Source organism: Numida meleagris, chromosome 5 (assembly GCF_002078875.1).
Source record: "Numida meleagris isolate 19003 breed g44 Domestic line chromosome 5, NumMel1.0, whole genome shotgun sequence".
Lineage (NCBI taxonomy): Eukaryota > Metazoa > Chordata > Aves > Galliformes > Numididae > Numida > Numida meleagris.
The window spans coordinates 31,708,034-31,730,633 of record NC_034413.1 but is presented as its reverse complement, the minus strand read 5'-3'; the positions used below and the strand labels follow the sequence as shown (position 1 = coordinate 31,730,633).

The 22,600-nt window shown below is 38.3% G+C and overlaps 1 protein-coding gene across 5 annotated transcripts in view; it reads right to left on the bottom strand.

Annotated features, from left to right (window-relative positions):
- CCAR1 (cell division cycle and apoptosis regulator 1) overlaps positions 10,108-22,600 on the bottom strand; it is a 27,886-nt gene continuing 15,393 nt past the window's right edge. For 3 of the 5 annotated variants that reach the window (XM_021400559.1, XM_021400560.1, XM_021400562.1), the window contains 12 exons: positions 22,069-22,152; positions 21,234-21,419; positions 19,485-19,676; positions 18,715-18,948; positions 18,216-18,327; positions 17,942-17,983; positions 16,093-16,175; positions 15,018-15,164; positions 14,736-14,856; positions 13,964-14,149; positions 13,405-13,610; positions 10,108-12,230 (listed from right to left, as the gene is read on the bottom strand). In XM_021400559.1, coding sequence (XP_021256234.1) covers positions 12,171-12,230; positions 13,405-13,610; positions 13,964-14,149; positions 14,736-14,856; positions 15,018-15,164; positions 16,093-16,175; positions 17,942-17,983; positions 18,216-18,327; positions 18,715-18,948; positions 19,485-19,676; positions 21,234-21,419; positions 22,069-22,152 — 1,653 coding nt within the window. In that variant the 3' untranslated portion in view covers positions 10,108-12,170. The remainder of the gene's footprint in view (positions 12,231-13,404; positions 13,611-13,963; positions 14,150-14,735; positions 14,857-15,017; positions 15,165-16,092; positions 16,176-17,941; positions 17,984-18,215; positions 18,328-18,714; positions 18,949-19,484; positions 19,677-21,233; positions 21,420-22,068; positions 22,153-22,600) is intronic. The other 2 variants (XM_021400563.1, XM_021400564.1) reach the window with 2 other exon arrangements.

Sequence of the window (22,600 nt, the reverse complement as noted above, 5' to 3'; positions counted from 1 at the left end):
TTGAGTGGAGCCTACTATATATAGTAAAAAAAAATACACTCCATTGGTACATATTTGTTAAACGGTGTGACTACAGAGCACTTACTGAAACAGTGAAAAAATATGTGCACAAATGCTTCAGCATGTCGCACCTCACAGGAAATTCAAACTGAGCAGATCTGGTCATCACAACCCATCACAATTTCGAGAAACATTGTAGTGCCTTGTACCTTGTTGCTATGAGTTCAAACAGTAGTTCAGATATAGCGGCTGGGTTTAGTGCAAAACACTGATAAAAGCCTTTTGTAATACAGGATTAATACCTGTCAACGGTTTACAGGCGTTAGGCCCGATTCCGTGACAAAGGGGACCCAAGGGCCCACGTCCCGGGAAAAGGGGAAAGGGGAAAAGGGTAGGGAGATGGCCCTGAGAGCAAAGAACAGCGGCAACAATCTGAGGAGAAACAAACTAATTTACTAAATAAGATATCGGAATGCAAAACAACACACTATAATACAATATAATTACAATTTAAGCTGATAAATCCAACACAGAGAGAGAGAATGTCCCAAAATCAAGGTAGGCCTTACTCTACTACCGACGATAAGACGGCTGGAGAGCGAGGTGCTGCCAAGACGAGAGACGGCGGAAAAAGGGACAAGGTCTCGTGATCTGCAAGTTTTTATACTGCAAGCTTCTATCTTTTCCCTCCGGCTGGAAAATGGTAACAAAGGAGCAAAGTACCGTGGGGACTGTAGTAGTCCTTCTCTTCTGAGAACTAGGTATGTCCACTACATGATGTTATGATGTGGAATACCAATAACTGAAAATCACAAAACCATGACAATACCTTACTAAGAACTTGATGTAGAAAAGCATGAAACGTTTAGAGGTATCACTTCGTTTGAAGTCAGTGGCAGGGGCTTGGTGCCAGCTTAGATTCAGTGCTAACCATTATGAAATAACGTGAGGCTTACATAGCCATTAGTCTGAGAGAACTGACTTAGTAAGCCAAAGACAGCGAGGTACATATAAAGTTGTCCTTCGAGGCATACAAATATTTTCTTCCTTTTTTTCCTCCTGAAGATGCGCAGACAATCACCACAGAAACAACTGTGATAACCAGGGAAACCCAATTACAACAGAATTTACAAGTTGCTAAACTCTGAATTGGAGGCCTTACTGAAAAGAACTTTAAAAACAGTGCTTGAGATTAAAACACAGACTCAAACTGTTCTTCGCGTTCTGACAGCCTGCATACAGCCACGCAAAATAAAGCACCATCATCCACTTCTTTTTTCAAGCCCGAAGAAAATAAAAAGGATCGGAAATTTGAACAATCCTAAACAGTCCTCTAGGAGGTATGATCACCTACTGTGAGCTGCACTCCACAGAAGCCAGCACCATTGAAATACAAGATTATTCTTCTTTGACTTGCAAACCTACATCCCTTTTAGTGAGGCAGGATGAAAGTCAAAGGAAGAAAGGGACTCCAGAAGAAAGGAATCCCAGGAAGCAGGCTGGGGAGCCTCTTGCTGAGCTGCAAGTCCTCACGAAGGCTGTGTGCTCCCATGGAGGGCCTGACAAACTGCACCCGCTCCGGAGGCATCACCTGCCGCAGGCAAAACACACAAGTGGCAAAACAGAGTGTGCTACTCAGACGACCGTAACTTCAGCCGTAGTTTCCTTAGAATGTAGCAAAGCGCTGCTAATACTGACTTTAATTGCTGGGAACAAATTAAACTTACTGAAATTAAAATAGATCTGTCTTAAAACCTGCCAAGTCAGTTCCACCCCTTTCCTATCACAGGTAATCTGAATACTGAATTAGCATTAGACACCTCAAATCTTCAAAGCTTTGCCCACTTCTGAGATTTTTAGTTCCCTTTCCACGTTCAGTTCTTCCTAATTTCTAGGAGATACTCGCAGCAGGGAAAGAGGAGAAATGAGGAGCTACACCTATCGGACTACTCCATTAAATGCACAGATAAGAACGTAAAACAATTCCTTGCCTGATCTCATTGCAGCTCAGTCAACACTGGAGCAAAAATGGACAAAGCACTTCACAGAAAAGTGTATTGTCCTTTCAACGTCAGTCTTCAGTAGAACATTTTCATCTCGTTCCCTTGCTCCTCTCCCGGGGCTGCAGAGGAAGGGTGGGAGGGATGCCCCTTATTTGGGCAACAACTGACCGCGCATCTCAGCTAAGCACCGGAGATGGTCCGGCGGAGGGATGTTAGCATTTTCACACAGGCTGCTCAGCTGTAAGATCAAAAGGAAAACGTTTTCAAAACTGTCTCCCCCACCCCGCCCCCGCTTAACCCTCCGAGGGAGATCTGGATTGCCGTGATTTTCTCTCCTTCCTCCCCTCCATCCCCCCAGGAAAAGAATATAGCAGCTCCTACCCAGTCCTGTAAATGCAGCATGCAAACTCAGTCTTGGCCCTTTTTCATGTGCCATGGCCACAGATGAAGATACTACAGGACAAGGGCAAGTGATTCCCACCGCTGACAGCCGATGTCCCTAGGTTGAATGTCCTATAGAAATTCACCCAGTGATGATGGAATTTGCAGGCACTGTTATTGCCGCATGTGCTGCAGTAAAGGAATGTTTCCTGAGATCGTTTTAGGACTTTGTTCCCTACATCCCAGTCATTAGTCACAAAGCATGAGAAATCTGTGTGGCTTGAATTTCCTATTACCGCAAACAACAACTTCAGAGCAAGTAGATTAAAGCAAGCAGTCAAGTCTCTCTATATAAAATGAAGACAGATAATGTGATACCAATAGCTTCACTTTTAAATAATGTCAGCTTCTTTAAAAAAATAAAACCAAGGAACCTTTCTCCCCTTTGCACTTTAGTTGTCTAACTTGTCACTGGTTATCCTAGAACAAAATATATACAAAGAATGGGAGAAAAGCCTTCTAGAGGAGAATATGGTTGTTATGACAAGTGATGGAAGAAAAAACACACAACATATCTGTTTTGTTTTTTTTTTTTTTACCAGAAAATGACCTAAATAACGACACTCCATTTGCAAATTGGTTTCAGTTGCGCTTCCAGAGACAGAAGTCAAACCATGAAAACATCTGTCATGGTTTTGTGATTTTCAGTTATTGGTATTCCACATCATAACATCATGTAGTGGATATACCTAGTTCTCAGAAGAGAAGGACTACTACAGTCCCCACGGTACTTTGCTCCTTTGTTACCATTTTCCAGCCGGAGGGAAAAGATAGAAGCTCGCAGTATAAAAACTTGCAGATCACGAGACCTTGTCCCTTTTTCCGCCGTCTCTCGTCTTGGCAGCACCTCGCTCTCCAGCCGTCTTATCGTCGGTAGTAGAGTAAGGCCTACCTTGATTTTGGGACATTCTCTCTCTCTGTATTGAATTTATCAGCTTAAATTGTAATTATATTGTATTATAGTGTGTTGTTTTGCATTCCGATATCTTATTTAGTAAATTAGTTTGTTTCTCCTCAGATTGTTGCCGCTGTTCTTTGCTCTCAGGGCCATCTCCCTACCCTTTTCCCCTTTCCCCTTTTCCCGGGACGTGGGCCCTTGGGTCCCCCGTCCCCTTTGTCACGGAATCGGGCCTAACGCCCGTAAACCGTCGACAACATCCCTTCAACATCAAATGTCTGAACAAAGGAAATTCGCAAAGAAACTTCTTCAAAGGCATTTGATAAAGGAAACTGAGAGAATTCTAACTTGTTAGAAATCTGACAACGGTTTACCAAACCAAAAATCATAAAACCATGACAAAATCCCTTTGAGTATTACTGCAGTGAGAGACAAGATGATAGGAATAATTGTGTATTTCATTTACCAGAGTAATTTCCATTTGGATTTGGCTGGTCACGCTATGCCTCATAAAATAGGTTACTGCCAAGTAAGAGGGTCAAAACCAAAGGAATCAAGGAATCACAAACTTAACTACAATAAGAGAGAATATTTCCTGACATACCTAGAGATATTACATCTTTTTAGATGGAACCCAATAGATAAGCCACTGCTTTTTCCTGTAACTCCTCTCCTGGATTAACAGATAAGAAGTCAGAGGACCTCACACTGAAGCAGGAGCAGAAAGTTGCCAGAGTGCCCAGAGAAATGAGACTGCATGAAGAGGCTGATGAGTCAGAAAACAGGGTTGAGGCAGAAAATAGCTATTCTCTACAAATTATTGGGAAAGAAGAACGAAGAAGGGGGGGAAAAAAAGTACATTATATAAACTAAAGCCAGTGTAAAGAGAAGGGTACGCAGGTTTAGCTGGTCAAGGATGACACAGGCTAGACACCACAAATGTTAACAATTTTGAAGCAGATCATGAAGAATTCCTCAAGTCTTCCAACAGTTGACAAAGTTCATGCTTTGAGAAAGAATTCAAAGCTGTTATTCTCACTTGAAGAACTGCTAGTTCACTTTGACACAAAGTTCTTGTGATGTAATCATATCCAGTTCTTCCCAAAGAAAAATATACTTCTGACATTAATTCATCCCTAGACAGAGATGATTACTGAGCTACACTCAAGGAAAAATAATAAGCCTCTCCAACATGACAGCTATGAAAATCCCTACTAATCTTTAGAAATCAAACTAAAATAGGATTTGTTCACAACACACCAAGTTGTTACTATGGGGCTGAACAAGTCAGCAGCTTCTACTCAGTCTTAGTTTACCACATTTCTGGCTTGGCTGCTAATGCTTACAAGCCTTTAGTTTATGGAAAGTTAAACCATAAGTGGATCAGATTAAAAGGTTGAAGCAGACAGAGCTGAAATAAAGCAAGAACTACACTGCTTATTTATCACTTAGCACTTGGTGTCTCCTATAATCATCTTCCAAAGAGAGCAATCCTAATTAGCCATATCAAAACCACATAGAAAAATGCAAAATGTACAGAAGCACCATGTAGTGCCTTCTGCCATCAAGGACCAGTCAGAAAAGAACGGCCTTACAAGATGCTCAGCAATTCAAGGCAGTACAAACTCTAAAGGACCAAGGGATGAAACAGACCCAAGGATTAACAGACTCAGCATGCTGATGTTTGTCCCACCCTCCAGGAGCTGCAAACAATAAAAAGGACTTTACTGAACAAAACCAATACCTCAGGTAAAAACTGAGAAGCTGTAAGGCAGCATTAGGTACCAGGAGCTGAAATTTATTCAATGCAACCACTACATTTCAGCACTCAATAGTCTAGCAGCTGTACTTCTGTGCATTAGACAAAGCCCTAGATTGCAGCTTGGCCACATTAGACTAGAAAGGTCACTAGTACAATTAATTGAATATGAACACATAGCAGGTAATAAATAGAAATGACAGCTAAATACATTTTTTTTTCAGTATGATCTTAAAAATACTCATCAATTTTTCCCCAAGGTTGTTTTGTCATTGTTGTTCCTTCTGCCAGATCTGATGGCATGTTCTCTGTGTATCTCATTAACGTTAATAAATCTAAATGAAAGAGGGAACCAAAACAGCTACAGCTGCAATATGTCATCTGTAAAACAATTTTTCATGTGAATAATTATATACTTAAGGAAGAAATCTAAATATATCTGAACCTGATTTCTTCTTAGATCTTTCATCAATTTCTCTTTTCTCTATTTTCAGAAAAGCGTTAAAAGATTACTTTGGAACTTCTTTTTGGTCGACATTTCCAGAGGAATTGAGGCTAAAAACAGCTGCTGGTATCAGAGCATCACATCTACATTAGGTAAGAAAATACTTTTCCCGGTGGGCAGCCATCACCCCAAGGTACTGCGCCCTCCACCTTTACCTGCCCTGGTGGCAGCACACGCTGTAGCTGTTTCTCAGGTGTCTTGGTGCTGAGTCAGTCCATAACATCCAGCATCAGTGATTCATTCTAGGCATCGTCCTTTGTCTAAAAACATTCATGATGAATTAAGGAGAATTAGTTTTCCATTGGTTATGGATGCACCTTCCAGGTGATTTGAGTGTCACTCTCCGGACAGTCACCTCCTCCAGGAAACATCATAACCTGCTCAAAAGCCCTAAAAAAACCTGCTTCCTATAGCATTTTTCCTACGTATACACTGCAACAACACACCAGGTCACCACCAATCTGGTTTCAAACCAGGCCACCAGCAGCTGAACCCTGGTTTGTGCTGATATCCATATTGGGGAAAGGCTGTGGTAGCTCTGCCCTGCTTGCTCCTTGGTTTTCCAGCATCCTAGCTACAGAATTTTTTCCTGCTGGGATTCACGCCGATGCCACTAATCACAAAATGTCACACGGGCAGAACTCACCCTCTGGGAGAGTGTGGTTTGGCTGTTGCAGCAAATAAAGTCTCCGATGGCAGCTCATGCTGCCCTGCTCAGTCAACCAGTGGCTTTGAAAAGCAGAAATGATCTCACCTTCAGGATCACACAGGCAAGCAGCGAAGAGGATAAGCAAGAAGAGAGGAAATACATTCAGTGGCACTGGAGGGCTGCTTGCGCCAGCCCATGGGGGAGCACCGGCTGCAGCCACCGCGGTCAGCCCTGCCCCAGGCTCTCCCTCCATCCTGCTGCTCCAGCATGGGACTCTCTCCCACTGCACTGAAGGAAAACGCCTTAATTTTGCACTAAAATTTCACCCAGATAAAAGACTCCCTCCCCATCCCATCGCTGTGTTTTCCTCCCCCAGAACACAGCTCTCACACTGTCTCAGGTTACGCTTTCACAAAGTGAGGCCCCAGTGAAGGAGGCAGGGGAGCCCTGCAAGGGCATACAGGCCATGCTTCAGCATTAGTATTGCTCTGCACATTTTTTAATGCATTCATTACTGCCGGGCAAAGCTGCACAGTGCCTCTTCTCATTTACTGGGGAAAACCCTCACCAGGTGCAAGGTATGGGCACTCCTCACTTTGGAATATGGTGGACCCAAAATGGACTTTTTCATTTTTCTCAAACTTGAAGTAAAATAAATATCTGAATGAATCCACTGCACAGTACCCCTAAGCCCCACCTATTCCAAGGCCCTGCCACCCAAATAGCTTCTGCTTTGGTGAGTGGCTCACAATTACTATCCATTGTATCACCCCTGTAAGTCCCCCTTCGTGTTGTCCATCATTGTATCCCAAATCACAAGACTGAAGATGCTGACTACACATTCCTTGTAAGCATATCACTGGACCCCATGGGTGACCAGAGGATGCGTAGATGCGCTGCCACCAATGTCCCCTGAAAAGGTAATACATTTTTCCTCTCCTCGGTGTAATAAAAAGATAATTCCTCCTTGGCCCCCACCTCCAACAAAAACCAAGGGTTCATCGGCTTGATTTCAAGAAGGAGACTACAACAGAAAACCAAGCAGAACATTGCTAAGCAACTACTCATTTTCAGCTGTTTAGTGACACAATACAAGCAAGGCTCCCTTCTATCAGAGGAGATAACAAAGCATTTATCTCTGTGGGAATATGCTTTAAGGATACCCTCAACTTGTTTGTTCCTCATGATTTTCCAGCTTACAACATGAATGATCCTATTGCTACCTTACATTTAATGAAATGTACTTATTAAAAGTACTTCAATTTGCTTGAGTAGCACTTGGATAAAACAAGACATCTGAAACAAAGACCATCTCAAAATCTTTAACTCTTAAGCTGAAAGCTGACAACCCATCTCCCCATCAGCACGTACATTTTACTGGCATGCAGCGGCAACCACCTAATTCTGTTTTGATACTGCCACTGTGTGTGTGCATGGGTCTGTTTTTCAGTGAGTCATGTTGGTCTGAGTCTTCTTTGAGACCAGCATCATTATCTCCAACTGTTCATTTCTATTATATGTGGAAGCAATTTCTGTTTTTAATTTCCAAATCTGTTGGCTACCACCCAGCCCTGCTAAAAAGGAACCAGGAACAAGGGGCAATGCTCTCCCTCTGCTTCTGCCCTTCCAGGAATGTAATCAGATGACTCTCTGTCAGGAAGACCAGAAAACCTTAGTAAAACAGGGAAGAAAACCAACTCATGCTCAAACTCTTCCGTATATAATTGAAAAAGATGTGAGTGACTAACAAAGTGAACTACTACTCTAAAAATATTTGCTGCAACACAGAGGTTGGGGGGAGGGGGAATTATTCAGGCTGGCATTCTGTCTGTTCCTCCTCTTCACTCTCCCCTTCTCCCCAGACGTATGTTCATGACAAAATGTGAATGATCCAGTCAACAGGATCCTTTCACTTGTGCCCTGCACTAGACTAAGGGAAAATTATCTGGGAATCTGATATAGATATTATTTCTAAATAGGACATCATTGAAGTATTTTAACAGTAGGGCAAAATAAAGCTGACATGTCTGTGGCTTAATATGCTCTGTGAGCAGTGGGAGTGTAATGGTGGACCACTGCAAGAACTAGAAAAACAGCACCAATTTGACCTCATACCCAGTACACAAAAAACAACCAACAAAACAAACAAATGGACAGCATCATAATGCCCCAATTAGATAATGAATAATAATAGCTAAAAAATATTGTGTTAATTATTAATATTACTAGTAAAGTTATAGTGAAATATACTTTACTGTACTCGCTTTGCAGTGCAATACATCTAACGAGTCAGAGTAGACAGAAACAAGTTTGTTGGGAAAACATTGGTAGTTTTGATAGCCAAATAGAGGTATTTATTTATGCTATTTTTATTGTTGTACTACATGGCAACATACAGGTTTCAGTTGAATTTCTATTTGAACCACTTCTGCTTTCTCAAAGTGCACTGACTGTGCCTACCTACACATTTCACAACCAGTGGCCATAAGACTCAGTTACTGAAAATGAATTATTTTACATTTCTAAATATAAACTGTACAGAACAAATGCACTCCAGATTTAAAAACCTGACCTGGGTACACAAAGATTACAGAAGCAAGAGAAAAAACACATTCTGTGCACATTCCTGATAAAATTATCAGCGAAAGTTTACTGTTACATAAATCCAAACAGATACTTACACAGTACGTTACTCAGCAGAAAGATGGGCTGAAAGCCATTCTCTCTTCCAGAGCAGTTATTCCAGCCTGAATACTGACAAAACGTTATGTTCATGAACCAGGCTTTATAAAGCTACGTTCTGAAACGACTCAATTGTAAATGCTAGACCTGTGGAAATCCGCAGTCATCAACAGAATTCTAACTTTGACATTTACCCTTCAGGGCTCCACAGGCTGAGTACGACAGGATAAACCCAACAACAATTAGGAAGTGACTCCTAGAAGTGCCCAGGTGCTACAGCCACAATACATCATGTACTGGGTGAGTCTATGCCTCCACCTTGGTGGAGCATGCAGCGGTGCTGGAAGCTGCTCCAAGCAATCCCTAGCTCTCCAGAAAATTTAGAGAAAAAAATCACTTATTAGTCTTTTTGCCACTGTTGCTATGTAGCACTGAAACTATGTAATTCTGCCTATATTACCAGAGCAAGCAAAGGAGCGGTATGAAAGTCCATTTCACTCTAGACCAGTTTGCATGCAGATGGATCACACGGAACTTTCTTCCCAGCTTTATTCATAGGCATCCATTGGCCAGAGAATGACTCTTTAAGGGTTCATGTCACCAATTCAATCATTTTAGACAAATACAAAAGGAAAAAAAAAGTCTATAAACCAAAATCAGATTCTGTGTAGTGGTCTGGTGTAGCAGTACTTTCTGTAGAGAACAAGGCACTCCTAGATCTGTTGCTTTGCAAAGAACTTCTGTGATGATTTCAAAACTACAAATAAAATGGATGTTTCAATGATATGAGAGCTAAGACTTAGCTTTGGCTCTCTGACCAGCCAGCAACTGCCACCCAGTGATACACTCAGCAATGGGAAGCCTGTTAAGGGGTGACGTGTGGACATTAAATGCAAAAACACTGTTCAAAATTGAAACAGATAGAAGACTGCTTCTCCAAACCCCCACTTCTGACACTCTACTAGATTTATTATTATTATTATTATTATTTTTTTTTAAGAACTACTTACATTCCTGGGAACATTACTCAGAGGCTTTAGCTAATGACCAGCACAGGTGCTATGTATATACAGAACCTTATGCCATTGGGTGAGGTTGCTTCAACACACTGTAAAGTTGTCCGTTCTTCCTCAGATTGTTTGTTCTTCATGAGAATGGTCAAGCTCTGTGTAGGCTTTTTTTTTCCCTTTATTCTTTAACCTTTCATTTTTCTTCCAACATAAACGCAGACTGCACATTGTATTGAAACACTGTTACATCAGAGCAATATAGAACAAGATTACACTCCTTCAAGCGCTATTTTTTAAATACTGTAAAAAAATCTGTGTCACTAGCAGTTATCTCACAAAATGAGGCCTGTTTGAGGTGACAACTGCTTTTATATCAGCCATATAAGGTAGAAACAAACAAAAAAAAAAAGCAAGAGATTCCAACAAATTTCACAGTGCACCTAAAAGTTAACTTGTCTTCTAAAATCAGTCTCTTGCACATTCACATGTACTGCTGAAAACTCATAAAAAAAGTATTTCCAACTTGATCCTTTCCTTGCTATTTTAAATGGTGCTCAATGTTAATAATAGATGCTGTCAGTCTGTACAAAGGAAAAGGTGAAAAATGAGTACAAAAGAATTTGTCTTTATGACATCTGTATACCAGCTGATGCTTTTCGTAAGATTAATTTACAACTCTCTCCACTCTTAGATGCAATCTCTTTATTTATAAAGCGTGCATTTTCTGTGTACTTGTATGGAATTAGTGTTTTTATATCAACTCCTACTTTAAACAGTTAATGTTTATACAGTGACTCAATTGAGATGAGTGAGGGGGAAGTTTACGCACATTATCATAATAATAATAATAAAAAAAAGATATTTCACTTGTCTGACTCCAAAAGAGCCAAGAAAGGTAAGCGATAAAAGCACCAGCTTAGATTCTTTTGAACATAAATTCAGGCATTTTAATGTGTTTCTCAGAAAAGCCACTTGAACTTACTTGAGCTTTTACGTATGTTATTCATAAATATTATGGCACTTGGACTCTCCTAAACAGGTATTATACCTAAGCCATCCAGGCTGAAAAAAAAATCTAAAATCTGTAATAAAACACTCCTGTCCCAACCTTGAAAATCCTTAATTTTCCCGAAGTTGCACCAAATTACAATTTTCCATGTTTCACATCATTTGAGTAAGTTTTGCCTTTGACAAATGTCATTTTACATTTTAAGTTTAGATCTGATTACTTATGAACATCAAGGAAAGGCAATCTTACCCACTTTCAACAAAAACTGTGTCCTGCTCCTTAGTAACTATAACATGATATAGATACTTATGTTTCCATTATTTTGCTGGACTAGAGTATTTGAAGTAATTACACATACTAGGAAAGAAGTCCAAATTTAATTAGAGTTGGCTTACAATGGTAGCATTTTCTCCATGTAAGGCATTATTCTGACACTTACTGGCCTGGCATCCAGCCATACACATTAATACACCACATTTGTTGTTAAAAAGGAGCATATATATTAATCCAAAGGTAAGAACAATTAAAGAAACACAAATGACAAACATTAAAACAGGCCCATATATTTTCATATAAATCTCACAACTCTACCAGTATTTTGGTAGGTTTCTATTGCTTTCTTAACTCATACTTAACTCTGAACTACTGTATATTATGAAGCTTGAATACAAGCAGCTTTTGGGAAGTTACATTTGCAAGGGAAAAGAAAATGGTGACAAGTAAAAAAAAAAATCCAAGAAGCTCTTAAAAAAAATTTTTACTTGCAAAATTAAGCAGCATGCTATTTCGTGATTTATATTTGAATTTAAAAAGACTAATTAGGCTGAAATAAAAATAAAAACCTAAACATGGCATTCTATAAATAATGAAAATTTTGATTTCACTAGACTTTTATGAAAAACATTTGGTAATTAAATACTTGCTACTGTGTATTACGGTGATGAACTTTATTAGGGTTAAAACTGTAACAAAGCTCATCCTAAAACATTTTGCAATGCAAAATTATTTTCACTCAAGGAGTGTCTCAAATTGAATGCTAAGAATTACAAGCAATCTCCAGAAGCAGACATTCACTTTCATAAAACTTTATACATCTTTTTGGAACTAAGATATTTATACTACTAAAATCAAACATGCATCACTTCCCATACATTCTGGTATCATGATTTATATTACATTATGTAACACCATTCTTCTAAACAGAAGCGGATTTATCATACGTTTGCTCCATTTTCTTTGGATTTCTGATCTTTATCTTCGCTTTTCACAATATCCTTTAAAAGAAAAAAGGGAAATAACAATGTGAGGTCTGGAAGTAATACTTCTTGTGTGAACTATAAAGCGATGCAAGACGGATACAGTTTGGTTTCAACTTTAAAAAAAACTTAATACTGTGTATTACTCCGATTACTTATAACCAATTCATGTTTCTCATACCTACCTGAAAAATGGAGGGAACAGAAATTAAATGTGACTTATCTACTTATAAAAAGAAGCACACAGCCATCCCCAGAAGCTTTGCTTCACATTCTTTCCTTTTTAATGAACAAACAAAACCAGTTTCCAACAAACCCATTAAGTTAGGGTAACATGTAACAGCTCTAACATAAAATACTTGAATTGGTCAAAGATGCCTGAAAGCACTAGTCACAGAACATTTTCAGCTCTGAAGTACTGGGCAGGATGACACCAAGGCTATTGAACTGTGCCAACTGTGGAAATAGAATTACACAGTGCCTTCAGTAGCCAGTTCTGGCAGAGCAGTGGGTCTACTATGTACACACAGTGAGGTGCAGCACTGTGTAACAACGCTGATGGCAATTAGACTGCTCTAAGTTACAGCCACCTTAACAAGCTACAGCAACTTATCTGATGCATTACTTGTATACTACAAGGAGAAAAACGTCAAACATTTGGCAAGTTACTATGTGGACAGAAGCAGCAGTAAGGCACCCTCACAGTAACAGTTTGCCACTGACCTGCCTTCATAAGCTGCATCTATTCAGCCTTACTTACAGGGTTTCCACAGCATTTCCATGGAATATGATGCAAGTAACTTCCCACATAGGGATGGAGATGCTTCGGGGCATCAGAATACCTACATTCTGCCTTGAAAAGTTATTCTTAACTCATCAAATGGAACAGCAGATTTGGATTATTGGAGAAAGACAAGATCAGTACAGGAAAGCATTATGATTGTTTGGGTTTATTAAATTTCTCATATTTAAGTCAGGAGCAATTTGTGTTCTAAACTTAGAAAGTATATTGCACTTGTTTTCTTTAAAAAAAATGATTATCTCTGAGCCTCTTATATACACTGAGACATTACTGCTGTGAATTCACGTGAATTTTTAATTTGATTTTAAAGGGTTTGTTTTGAAGGTTATATTTTCTTTTTAACCGCGTAATTTTTTTAACCATCAAGAATGAAAGTAAAAAAATTCAAACCTGCTTAAGCACACTCTGCATTTCATCCATAACAGTAGCTAAGTTTTTGATTGTCTTATTCAGCTGACTCTCAAATTGCAAATTTTTCTCATCTGAGATCTTCAAGTTCTCTTGCAGCTGGCTAAGGTCCTTTTTGACATCTCTGAGCTCCGCAGACAGACTTTTGTTAGAATTCTCCAGCTGCAGTATGGTCTTTTCATCCTCATCTTAAAAAAGAAAGTAGTCAGTTGCTTCCAACACCACATTTTGCACTCTAACATTCTATTTACATGCTAACACCTAACTATTTTTTTGAATGAGCGTTAAAGACTGCATTGGATTACCATTTATCATACTGTATTCTAACTACACTTCAGAGTCTTATGGTAAAGGATTTCAGCATAGTGACAAACTGTACTTCCACTATTGCTTGTGTGCAAGTTCAAAGGGCTTGGAAAGCAGAAAATGAGTTTATAATGTCCAAAGATCTAAGAAATCTAGATCACAGATTAGTTTATCTACGAAAAAAATCTTAGTATCTTGCATCCATGTAAGTACCATATTCAAAGCAATGTCACACCTGTTTTTTCTTCCAGTAGCTGAAGCTTTTGTTCTATCTCTGCCCGCACTCTTTCACTCTTCTCCAGCTTCTGTAAAAGGCTCCCGACATCCACCATAGCCCCGTTGTATACAATAAGGCCAACATTTTCTTCTACAGCTTTTGATTCTTGCTTTACTGTAGGTGAGGGCAACAGCAATCTGTTTCCTAAATTTGATTAATATTAATAAATAATCATTGGCATTCCTTGGTTGCTTACAGTTCCAGTGATCAACCTCCAACTTCCTATGTCAGTTTAAAAGCAACATTCCATACTAATTCAACAGTCACACCTTTAATATTACAGTCAAGACCATGACATGTTCTCTTCCTATGTGGTGAAAAAGAATGAAGTTTCTTTCTTTCATGACATTCCTTTACTCCTTCTTCTTGTAATAATCTGTTTTTAGAAAAAAAATCACACTCTGCTCTACTATCTACAGCACTGATCCTCCTGACTGCAGACCTACTGTAAATGAATAATGTTGTTAATCAACACTCAACATTCAACCTCCATCCTTCCTTCCTGTTCCAGGACCCTAAGATTTATCCAGTCAATGCAACAATGCCTGAGGGAAGCCACACAGTTCATAAATTTCCGTACGTTACGAACTGCCCAAGATTTACTTTTCCAAACTGGCAAGTTCTCTGCAGATCTGAATTAGTTACTGCAAGAAAGCAAGCATCTCACAACTCTCAAAACATTCACACAAGAACAATTTTCTTTAAGTTTCTGCAATACAAGAAGCACTACCTAACATATCTTCTTGTAGTTCTTCTGATTCTTCTTGGTTTTCCTCATCTTTAGAAGTATCTGTCAGTCTTCTGTAAAAGCAGGATTCTCTAAGTACTACTTTATTGAGTAGCTTCTTGACCTAAAACACAGGAAATAAGTACGGTATTAATACATAAATTAAATTACCTAAAGAAGAGTGTTTTAACTTGAAAAACTTAACTAAAGAAATTGCACAGCTGTTTGAATTTTAACATACTGGGGTATAAAATGAAAACAAGCAAGAAAAAGAAGATGCAAAACCTGAGCACGAGACAGGTGTAGTCCGAGAGTGTACAGTATCTCCTCCATGTCCTTCTCCAGAAGATACCCACAGTGACTTTGGTCAAAATAAACGAAAGCCATCAGAAGATCCCTATTAACAGTTACCATCTGTGTCTTGTCTTTCTCCTGCAGAAAATTTGTATTTGGATCATTAGAAAGTCAAAAATTCCACGTTCACATCCTATGCTAGAAACAAGTAAACTTTTCAAATAACTGATGTTTACCCTATTCATTGTATTGTTTCTTTGAGTGGAACGATTAATACAGCTAACATTTACCTACTGAACTCAAATATAATATAAGCGAACTACTTCGGAAGAGTAATTTTTAATTATTTAGAAGAATTGCAGCATAATGAACAGAAACACCTGGCAGCCAGCTTCATTTTGTCCAAGCTAATATGTTAAAAATTTTGAAAAAATAGTAAAAAAAAAATCCTTATTTCTCCAGCCTAAGCCTTCACTGAAGAGCCATTTCCAAATGGAAATCCCTGTAAGCATGTAACGAATGAACATTCATCTCTCACAGGAAAAACAGTTCTGCAGTCTGTTTTTCCCCCCTTATTTCTATTCTTCATCTACTAATTTCCATTGGGGAAAAAAAAAAAAAAGAGGGTCAGACACTTCATTTTAACATTTATAAGGAAAACTCAAGCATCACAAATCTAACCTATGCTATTCCTTAACCCAAACTATGGAGACAAGCTTAAAAAAAAGCCAGTTTATTAGTCTAGCTAAACTTCTGCTTTTATTATGTATAAATACAGCAGCTGAAAACTACGGATAAAATAATCACCTACCTCTCACACGCTCAGTTTAGATTTATATAAGATTTTTTTCCAAGAATTTTTAAACCAGCAATCTTTAGTACATAAATTAAAGCATCTTGTATGCACCTTAACCCAAGCTGTCACATGTTCTCTTTATATAGTTTCACTTTAGAAGTGCTGAAGTAATCAAGGAGCATAAATAGGTCTTAGAATGAAAACAAAGGTAAACTCTGATTATGACATCTTTATACAAGATTATATGCAGTTATGAAAGATGTTAATTACTTTATCTTTAGATGACCTCTCTTTACAGTGCTTATTTCCCTCTCTTCTGTCCTCTCGTTTGTTCATTTCTTCTTCTTCACGGTCTATAAGACAGACAGAAAATTCAATACTCCCACAGTAAATCCGTAAACAGTTCACATAAACCTTCAAACATCTGAAAACATTGTATTCCCCCCAAAAATCAAAAAACAGATTACATTTAGCGGGGAGAACTCATTGTGGCCTTCCAGTACTTGAAGGGAGCTTACAAACAGGAGGGGGAACAACTTCTTACACTGTCTAATAGTGATAGGACAAGGAGGAATGGCTTCAAACTAAAAGATGGCAAGTTTATGTTAAATGTTAGGAGGAAATTCTTCACACAGAGGGTGGTGAGGCCCTGGCACTGCTGCCCAGAGCTGTGGGTGCCCCATCCCTGGAGGTGCCCAGTGCCATGGATGGGCCCTGGGCAGCCTGAGATGCTGGGGGGCAGTCAGTCCATGGCAGGGGTTGGGGCTCAATGATCTTTAAGGTCCCTTTCAACCCAAGCTGTTCTATGATAAGATTAAATCACTCCTTTAAGATGTTGTTTCTATTTTGACCTTACTGTAACCTAAAATGTTTGTCAATTTTATCCTGTAGATTCTTTCTTATTGCACACATAGAAGAGCTGAAATAAATGCTAACCAGACCAAAACCAGGTGTGCCAACATTGCTATCTGTTTAAGTGGTGTGCAGAAAATTACTTCTTCCTAAAGAGGCTTGGCAAAGTCTACATTCAACTATGGTTATTCCTATTAGGTAAAAAAAAAACCAGTATGTTTACTCTTCAATATTTTAGATTACATTATGAAAATGGTACCAACTGTATATTAAAAAAGTGTTTATACTCATGACTGAATGAGGTATTACTGGTGTATTTGATCCTAAATTTGAGATTCTCAAAGTTATGGATCACATTGCTTGTTAGATGTGAAGCACTAAAAGCAGTGGCTTTTTTTGTTTGTTTTTAAAAAGATAGTACTGTCGAACTAAATCTAAAAGAAAGAGGAATGCGACAGCTACAGGGACATACCATAGCATGCAGTGCTGCACCTTATATACAAGTTTTTTGTCACATAATCATGTGGTAAATTTCTTTAATAAACTGCTTGCCTTTCTTGAGAACTTCGAAAAAACTATATATGCAAACATTTTTTTAATTTTGCCAATACGTTTCTGAGAATGACAAGCTTTCTCCTGCACCTCCATGGGAAGTTTTATCAGTCTCACCAAATCTCACTGAGAATGGCACAAGGGCAGATTATGGGAAGTAGCAGCACTTGCACAGAACAAAAGAGTCCAGGGCATGTGCTCAGGGGTCAGACTTACAAACAATTAAGAGTCATTTTGGAAAAAAAAAAAAAAGATAACACCAATAACACCCATTTTCAAGGCTGGTGCAATACCTTTTGCAAAAAAAAAAAACCACAACTGAAAACACTTGCTAGAAAACACTGGGACTGTAATATGTAAGCAAGTTCAAATCTACGTCTGTGATGAAAACTCTGTTTTGGCATCTTCCTCCCCCTAAAAAATACACACCAAAAAGCACACAGCGTGCCTCACATCTTCCTTAATCTCTGAGGTGGGAAAGAGGGCTATCTGCATCTCCTGCAGACAGGAACATTCCCCAGTCCTTTTTCCCACTTCTTCAGGCAAACATAACTCCACTCAAAAAGAAATCATCTCCTTACAGTTTCATAAAACAAGTCCCACACTACATTCCAGTCTAAAAAAAAAAAAAAACCAGGATGACATTTTACAACTGAGGAATGTGAAGTTAGGCACTTCAAAGTGGCTTGGTTTTTCAGAGGTGCTGAATACTCACATCTCCTACTGACTTCAATTGGAGTTGCGAGTGGTCTGCATTCTGAAAAAAATAAAACCACTTCTATATGCATGCCTTACTTACAGTACCACAGCTACAGATTAATTTAAGATATGTTAATAAAATGCCTAGCGGAAAGGCTCATTTTAAGTAGCACCGGTCAGGATTACTGAAACAGAATTAGTGTGATAATGCACTTTTAGATTTCTACTTTCAGTGCATTTTCCAACTCGAAAGCAAGTCCGGAAGCCAAAAAATTCCCAATTCAAGATACCTTCATCTTCATCTTCAGCATCTTCTGCCTCCATTGGATCATATTCTTCTTGATTATTGTCATCTTCAGTTTCTTCTTCATCTTTGGAATCATCTTTCCTTTTCTCTTCCCTCTGTAACAGAAGTTCCTAAAAATTAATCCTGTCAGAACTAAAAAACAGGAAAGTTAAAAACATCACACTATCATCAAAAGATGATAATAAAGATGATAAAAGATTCAAAATTTGAGTACACTTGTATTTAGTCACTTAAAAATAAACACACTCAAATCTAAGTGATAGAGATAAAATGAGGGGAGAGAAGGAAACATGTTTAAAATCACCCTCAAATAAACCCGTACAATTTTTAAATGACTGAATGAAACTTATTTAAACCGATTAGTGAGTCAGATCAATTAACTAACACTACAAAAATTAAATCTGAGAAAGCAATGAAGTGAAATCCAAATAGTTTAATATTGATCCAGACAGGATAGTACTTCTATAGAAGCTAACACAGACCTTCTTCTCATCTCTATCATCTTTTTTATCTTTATCATCGCCAGATTTTCTTCTCTTAGGTTTTGGTTCATCATTTTCTTCTTCTTTTTCTTCCTTTTTTTCTTTTCGTTCATCTTTTTTGCTTTTTTTGTCTTTTTTGTCCTCCCTCTCTGGGAGGGAAATTAGCGCTTTGTAAATTCTGACACCAAAATCCCTCTGAAGCATTTCATTGAAGAGTTCTGCAAACAATGAAACCTGCACATAAAGAACAAGAAGAGAATTGACAAAGTTTCAAAGTGCATATTAAAAAATTTTACACTTATGATTTATTTTAATGAGGTGCTATCTTAATTTTCACCATGTCAGAGTTTTATGCAGTTGATACTTCTTGCTATCTGTTTTGAATATGCAAATCTTAAAGAATTTTACATTTCTTTCCTGTACTGCAGTAGTTTAAGACCTGCACTAGCTGTATAAATTATAATCTCTGTTCCATGAAAATTTGTGTGTTTCTTCTAGATATTACACTCTGATTACACTGCTATTATAAATCTGCTACCAAATACTAGATTGCTTTTCCTAGGTCTTGCACAACAAAATTCATTTTACATTAAGTTTTACTTTGCCATGCTATCATGAATTTAAGAATACCACAATTACCACAGAATTAAAAAGAATAAGTAACTATAAACATATGTACACCTGCTAAGCAATGTTTTTTAATTCAACACAGCATTACAATGCATAGCTCAGTAAAAAGTCGCTTTAATACACTAGCACAACTAAATTACCTCAAAGGAATGTTCTTTATTATCCTCCAACCTATAGTCCAGAAGAACACTGAGTGACATTATGCTACAGTCAAACTTCCCGCTCTTTGCTGCCCAGTTCGGGTGTACAATGATCGCTGGTTCGTCAGGCAAGATGTACCGTCTCTCCCGCCGCTGACGTTCCATTTCTTCTTGACGTTTTCTTTCCTCCTCCTGAAGAGGCAAAGAATAACACAGAGCATATTCCCAAAGTTGCAGCTTCTATTATATCAGTTTTCAGGACTCACTGCTTTGAAGAAAATGGAAGAAAGCCTAAGATTGCTTAATGCAAGGCAGATAACAGACAGAAATTACACCGGTATCTACAGAACGCATAGCGCATCCACTGCCAACACAAGCTTAAGAGTGAAGATTGGAAATCTGAGCAACACAAAGCAGGGCATGCTGTGTTGTTTAACCTCAAAGCAATTAGCATCTTCCAACTATTTTGTGGTGCTTGGTGCAGCATGTTTACTCAGCTCCGGAAGGAACAGACCTAGCTCACTTCAAGAAATGGTAGGCAAAGCCAGCAAAGGAGTCAGTGATCTGGAGGAGTATTTTGTTTCAATGTTCTCAGAGCTGCACAGGGAAATCTTACTTTATCTTATTTATTACATAGGAATAGTAAAGTTTCTTAGATAATTTCCCAAAGTTATCCAACACTGCTTCAACAATTAGCAGGTAACGACTAACTCAGAAATTTTGAGTTTGGGAAATGGAATTCACAGAGACAACTTTAATGCAACTTTAAATAAAGGTTAAAGGTAAAATACCAAGCAGCTTATCGATTGCCAAGACAGGAACATTAAAGCCTTACAAGTAAGTAAGTCATGGCAGAGCTTTTGCTCTCTAAAACGCAAACAATTAAATCTTCCTGCTCCTAATCATATAAGGAAGATATCGCAAGGAATCCCAAGACCATTTAGCTCATCCAAACTCTGGAAGAAGGCAGCAGCTGAAAGAATTAGTAAGCACATAACTTAGCCTCTGCTCCATTGACAAGGAAAAGGTTCACACAGGTTTAAAAGCGAGTAACACAATGTTTCCCATGCATTTATGCCCTTTTGATGTGGCTGGACTTTGGCATTATTGCACAGATCTTGTTCACCCTCAAGAAATATAAAAACATATTTAGCAGTACTGAAACTATCAACTAAAAAACTGAGAAACTTCAGTGCACAGGGAGTTCATCCAGAAGTGAAAAATGAAGTTCGATGATATAGAAAAAAAAGAACCTAACCAAACCAATAGCCATGTGAAGGAACTGGACTGTTTGAGACATTATTTTACAGGCTGAAATAAACATTTCCACAGTAACTCCCTACGGCTTGTACATCAATAAATACAAATACAACTAAGCAGCTACTTTTCACATAGGGTAAAGAATTTACTATCTTGTTAAATGCATTTACTTGCTTGCGAATGAGCATATTTTTTGTAGGGAAGTTTGGGATTTCTTCTTACATTTATAGTTTGACATTAATTCAGTCACCTCTAGCGCAGTTGCATATTTCAGCTGACTTTGCTGATACAAGAACTGAAGCTTGCCAAGATTTCAATCCAATTCAGCATCTCGAATTACAGCAAGAGTTCCCAGAATAGCCATCTGAGAACTACAAAATAAGGCATAGTTCTGTACTTTTTATACTTACATATTTATTTAAACCAATTTATACCTGTATTTTTATGTATATTTAATAAGACTTAAACCAAATATATCCAAAACCTAACCTCTTTGTCATCTTCAGATTTCCTATCCTCCTCCTCTTCCTCTTCTTTCTCAGACTTCTCTAGCTCCTTTTGCTCTTCTTTTTGCTCCTCTACTTTCAGTTGCTTTGTCAGTCGAGCTATCAACTGAGATTTCAGTCCTTTAGAGCTAAGAGTTCGACTTTCTAATTCTTTGCGAAGGTCATTTACCTGGTAAATAAAAGCTCTGTAAGTGGTATCAACCAGTGACATTGTAAAACACGTGATTAGCAGAAAAGGTGAAGTAAAAATCAAGATCACTGAAAAGTGTATTTTTTTTTTTAAATCTCTACTGAGTAACACTAGTAAGTACCGATACAAAATATTACGATTATAGTCATTTTCTCCTTAAAGAACCCTTTTTCAAAGGGCTTCATAGAGGCAGGGAAAGATTTGGTAGTTTAAGGCTATTACCTCTTCTGTGGAAACTTTTTATTATGTTTCCTGACGTATATTTTCATCTCATTATTGCCTTTTTAAACTAACATTAAACTATTTTAGACCCCACATTTTTAAATACAAGTAGATATGACCAGATTAACGCAGAACTTTCATTTTCCAGTTAAACTGCATCATATGTGATAAGCTTTAATCGTACAGCATTCAAGAGGTCACAACAGCTTCAATCACCTGCATTCACCTATTAAAATCAGAAGTCTCACTCTCATACTGTGATGTCATACACAATACCTATAAAATCAGCAAGGAACAAAAAACGCTACTAAATTTTTCTCCTTGGTTAAGGGAATCACAGCTGTATTTCAGATCCTGCTTTACGAAAGAAAATGAACGATGGAATCAAGTTTAAAAAAGTAGTTACCTTCATCGTTTTTGGATCCAGTTTAGACCAGTGCGTAGGTGTAGAGATCTCTTTAGCTTCCCCGTCGTCCTTTTCCTCTTCATCCTGACAAATAAAATTTTAAATTTATCATTCAGAAAGCTTGAAAGCATTTCAGTAATTTTTAAAATTCTGTTGCTGATCTGTGCAAGGTCACAACTGTTTCAGACAGTCTTCTCCTAAAGTTATTGTTTAGACAAGTTCACACACACATTCTACCACTTCATAAATGATCACAGTGCCACTCAGCCAATACAAGCCAGATCATCTGTGGAACACAAAAGGGTGATAAGCAACACCACAAAGAATATCGGGGTTACACAGACACTGCCGGTCTCCATTAACCGCACAGTCTGTGATCTTCCCCCAGGTTTTAAATCCCCAAAGTTACTCTTTGTTCAGTCAGACCTTCCCTTAATCCAAGATGCTGATCAGCCACATGGCCTGAAATTCAGATGTTTCAGACTAGTGTTTGTTGAGTTTCAAATATCACAATTAGAACTGGCCACAAGAG